General features: G+C 38.4%; 1 protein-coding gene across 1 annotated transcript; it reads right to left on the bottom strand.

Moving 5' to 3' along the window:
* LOC111805271 (putative pentatricopeptide repeat-containing protein At3g49142) lies at positions 1-3,829 on the bottom strand. The gene is given in 4 exon segments (XM_023690260.2): positions 1-526; positions 1,384-1,500; positions 1,688-3,805; positions 3,807-3,829. Coding segments are annotated over 2 exon segments (2,052 nt in total). The 3' UTR covers positions 1-526; positions 1,384-1,500; positions 1,688-1,776.
* Positions 3,830-5,071: the final 1,242 nt, after the last annotated feature.

The raw sequence follows: 5,071 nt of genomic DNA, 5'->3' as shown, positions 1-5,071 counted from the left end.
CAATAGTGAGGTTACTTGCTGAATATTTTTAAATACTCAAGTCACATCCTAGATCATGGAGGCAAAGCTAGGATAGTTACATTCATATCCATTTGTACATTCAATCTTCACGATCCAAATTGGAGTTAGTTGTGTCCTTGTTTTCCCATCGACGTTTAACAATGTCCCAAGAAAGTTGTCACATTCAATATTTTTCTTTAATATGCATGGATTTCGAAGAGCTAATGATAAAAGGCGAGTGAAAACCATATAACACTCCCGTGTTTGAACGACATTTAATTATGAAAACCCAAAACACGAACCCCTCTCCTCCCCGATAACTAAAACGATCAAGTTACGAACCCTGTACAAGGAAGGGAGAATGGAAAGGGAAAACATGATCCTTAAAAAATGAAAAATCAACATTATTAGATGGACACAATAAAAGTAAGAAAGCAAGAAGTAGAATAACCTTATACTTTGCAGTGATAGAATAATATTGTTGCTTCAATGTGTCTACTCTACAATATTTGGTTGCTGCTTCAATCTGAAAGAATTCAATATCAGTGTCCAGAAACAATCTGTTAAACTTTAGCCTTTTCTTTTTAATTAAAAAAAACATCATTTCATAGAGAATGGAGTTTTTTTTTTGAAAAAAAATGAAAGAACCCACGAGCATCCAAAAAAGGAACACATCTCTTGGATCCCATTCCAACCCTCTAAACACTATTGTAACAACTAGGGAGAGGTTTCCACGCCCTTAGAAAGAATGTTTCGTTCCCCTCTCCAACCGATGTGGGATTTCACAATCCACCCCCCTTGGGACCCAACATCCTCACTAGCACTCATTCTGCACTCGTTTCCCTCTCTAATCGATGTATGATCTCACAATCCACTCTCTTTTGGAGCACAGCATCTGTGCTCGGTGTCTGGCTCTGATACCATCTGTAACAGTCCAAGCCCACCACTAGCAAATATTGTCCTATTTGGGCTTTCCCTTTCGGAATTCTCCTTAAGGTTTTTGATTTTTAAAATGTGTGTGCTAGGGAGAAGTTTCCACACCTTCCTAAAGAATACTTCGTTCCTCTCTCCAACCGATGTGGGATCTCACACTATTATTCCTTTCACCCCACAAACCCCACGATAAATCACACACCCCATAAGCCACAAGAAACAGCTCTTATCCCTAAGAGACGGACAGACGAGGAACTCCTCGATCATCTAGGTACATCTCTATGACTGACAAACTGTATTACCAAACGAACAATAACTACAAATAATTTTATACGAATAAAAAGGTATAGCATCATCATAATCAGATAATGAAAAACTAAAGAAAGAGGAAGCTCTGTGAAATTGTAAATATTCAAAAGAGATATGCTCTGTGAAAATGTTCTCATATACCTTTTTTGTAGTAGCAGAAAATAGATATGCTCTCTCGCGAGCCATTTCGTTTGTACTTTCATATATTGATTTTTCGAAGTCGACATTCAATAACCTGTCTGCCTCATCATCAAGGACCTGCTCAACATGCAAAACAAGCTACTCAAAACAAGATTATTAACAAAGTTATGGTGTACAAGAATGCAGATACTAACAAAGTTATGTTTCTTACTTAAGGAGTTCAAATTAAATACATCACAATTCACACCAAAAATGCAAATGGAAACTATGAGAACAGATACTTATAGAAGATAAATCATATCACCTAAAGCTTCGAAGGCAAGAAAAATGGTGGCATCACAAGCTTGTCCATTTCCCAAATGATCTCCGAAGTTACTTAAACATCTAGGACGCTCACCAGTAATCTCCACACGAGCAAATTCCATTACTGAAATGGTGAAAACGGTTGCAATCTCTAATAATAATGTCACGTGACACTATTTTCGAGATAAGTTTAATCGCAACATGGCAATCCCCACAAACACGAAGGTTCTTGGTAATTCTAATTGGTGTACCATGCTTCGTGTTTAAAATAGCAAAGACAATCGCCAACTTTTCACTATGAATAGCTAGATGACATTCTTTATCCTCAACCTCGACGTCGTGGAGAGCTGACTCAGTTTGAGGAATGTAGCCTAACTCCTTCATCTTCCCAACTAATAAATCCAGCTCTTCATATATACTCTTTGCCTGTGGATGATATTGATCACCAGCAAGAAATGTATGAACTTGACCCTTAAGCTCGACATTACTAATGCCCGGCACTTTCTTAATTCCTATTTTCTTCATTGCGTTTCGAACATTCATTACGTCTTTCCACATACCAGCCTTTGCATAAATGTTCGATAACAAGACATAGTAGCCCGATTGCTTAGGGGCCAATTGAAAAAGAGAATCGGCAGCTATGAGTCCGATATCCATCTTCGAGTGCACTCGACAAGCACTCAAAAGTGCACCCCAAACTCTTTCATTTGGCTCCATTGGCATCTGCTTGATGAAACTATATGCCTCTTCCACTTCACCAGCTCGTCCAAATAGATCAACCATGCATGCGAAGTGTTCTATCCTAGGAACTATCCTATATTGTTCAGTCATGATATGGAAGTAACGACGCCCCTGCTCCAACAATCCTGCATGGCTACAAGCAGAGAGTACAGAAACAAAAGAAATGGAATCCGGGTTTAGACCCGAGTCTAGCATCTTCGCAAAGAGTGCCACGGCATCATAGCCTTGACCGCTTTTTCCATACGCAGACATCATTGATGTCCATGACACGACATCTCGCAACTTCATCTTATCAAATACATCCCTAGCTTCTTCTAAACAGCCACACTTAGCATACATGTCAAGCAATGCATTCTCCAGTAACAAATTCGGCAGAAGATTGTCCTTCTCGATATATTTATGAAGACGCCTTCCTAGAAATAGAGCTGAAAGGTCCCCACAAGCAGGAAGAAGGCTCGCAATTGTAACTGCATCGGGCTTCATCCCGCATTCCTCCATTTGTGAAAATAAGCTAACGGCTTCATTTGGCATAGAATTATTCACATATATTGCTATCATCACGTTCCATGAAACCAAACTCTTCCTAGCCATCTTCTCGAACATGTTATGGACATACCGAACATTTTCCGGTGATGATTCAGCTTTCACGACAGGCAAAAGGCTAGCCATTGTACCAGCATCATGATTCAGCTTTAGAGAATCCATTTCCTTACAAATTTCCAAAGCATCATCAAATTGCCCACTTTGTGCATACCCAGCAACCATTGAATTCCAAGAAACCACATCTCTATTTGGCATTTGATCAAGGACTTTTCGAGCCTCCCTTAAACGACCACATTTACCATACATGGCTACCAAAGCATTACCAATAAACAAATTCGAGTCAAGACCAACTTTCACTATTGCATCATGAACTTGTAACCCAACCCTCAAATTATCCAATCCAGAACATGCCTTCAAAACACAAGGGAATGTGTAATGATCAGGATTAAAAGCACAACTTGACATGACTTGATAAATGGAAAGAGCTTCAACATACAAGTTGTTGTTCACATAACTTCTTATCATGACATTAAAAAACACAACATTCTTTTCAAGAGTTCTATCGAATATGTATCGGGCAACTCTTGTTACCCCATTAGCAGAGTAAGCTCTCATAAGCTTAATAGCAAGAGTTGGATCAATCCGAAGATGTTCATTAACAATAATCTTGGAGTGAAGTTTATTCAATGTTTTGAGGTCAGGATACTTGTCCAATATTATCTCACACACTTGTTTGGAAAAAAGTTCAACTTTAGAACTGTTAAAACGTTCATGGGCAGCAGAACCTCCAAACCTTTTGGAAGTTAAGATTTGTCGAGAACAAAAAATTATGGCCTTCATGGACAATATGTACGAACATAAATGCACCTGAAAGACGGAGTTGGGACGCGTAAATTAATATCTCAATTTGATCATGCTAGTTTCTCATCTTAAGCTAAACTACATTCACAATAATTAAAGAGTTCAAAGATATTGTTTCCTTTTAACAAAGAAAATAATAATAATCTAAGAGTTGTATTTGTTAAGAAAACATGACATCAACGTTTTTTTCTTCATGATAAGAGTAATAATCATGGCATCAAGGTTATTCGTGTTGTATACAACTATACGTATATTAATAAATTCATGAACCCCTCTTTATCCACGTGTTCTAACCATGAAACTATAACCTTCCAAGTTACATAGGACCGTGACATTCCACCACAAAGACAAGTAGGATTTAAAGGAGGGGTGCTCTAACCACGTGTTCTTAAAACGATGCGACATGAACCCCATTTCTAAGGTAACTCTCAAACCCATCATCTACCTAACCTCACCAAAACTCTCGATCCAATCCTTCGAGAGCAAGAACCTGCCAATCCTAATACAGATCCTAAGTGAACTTCTCATTTAGAATAAGAGGGTCGAATAGCTTTCCTAACTATAAAGCCATTGAAGAGCCTCATTGATCTAGTTATCCTACCTGGATAGGCCTTTTCTGCTGGGACAGAGTGACATTGAAATCACCAACAACACACCAAATCGAGCCACAAAAGCCATAAAGATAACCCAACTCATTCTAAAATTCCTTCCTGTCTCTAATCCTTTGGGGACCATAAACACTTCCCCGGATCTCCGATTCCACCCACTTTTTGTCCCAAATACAACCAATGAACCAATCTACACCAAAATATCAATATTCAGACTCTCTTAGGTTAGAACCACCTTAACAAGAGTCCTCTTAAGAACCAGAGGCTACTGGAATTTCCTTAGCTTGAACAGGTTGAATGGCTACCAAAGCTAGAGCCGCAATTTTTTCTTATCCAAATGAAGACAATCAAACTTCTTTGTATATATAACATGTCAGATTGTTTAAACCTAGAAGGTAACAAACGGTTTAAACAATCGAGAAATTCAGTTCAGATAAACTACATCAGACAAAATAGAAACAATCTTTGATTGAGATCAACAAATCATAACCTACAATAAACAATGCCAAAAGTTAAGGACGTCGAATTTAGGGTGAAAGAGATAGCACATGAACCAAGAGAAGAAAATAACGTCAATCCGCGTTAGGTTTCAACCTAGATAGCACGAGGAAGGAGGAGAAGCGACTGCAAAC

This window comes from Cucurbita pepo, chromosome 11 (genome assembly GCF_057944985.1).
Source record: "Cucurbita pepo subsp. pepo isolate OVF chromosome 11, ASM5794498v1, whole genome shotgun sequence".
NCBI lineage: Eukaryota > Viridiplantae > Streptophyta > Magnoliopsida > Cucurbitales > Cucurbitaceae > Cucurbita > Cucurbita pepo.
Note: the sequence above shows the minus strand (reverse complement) of the source record. Positions and strands in the feature narration are given on the sequence as shown.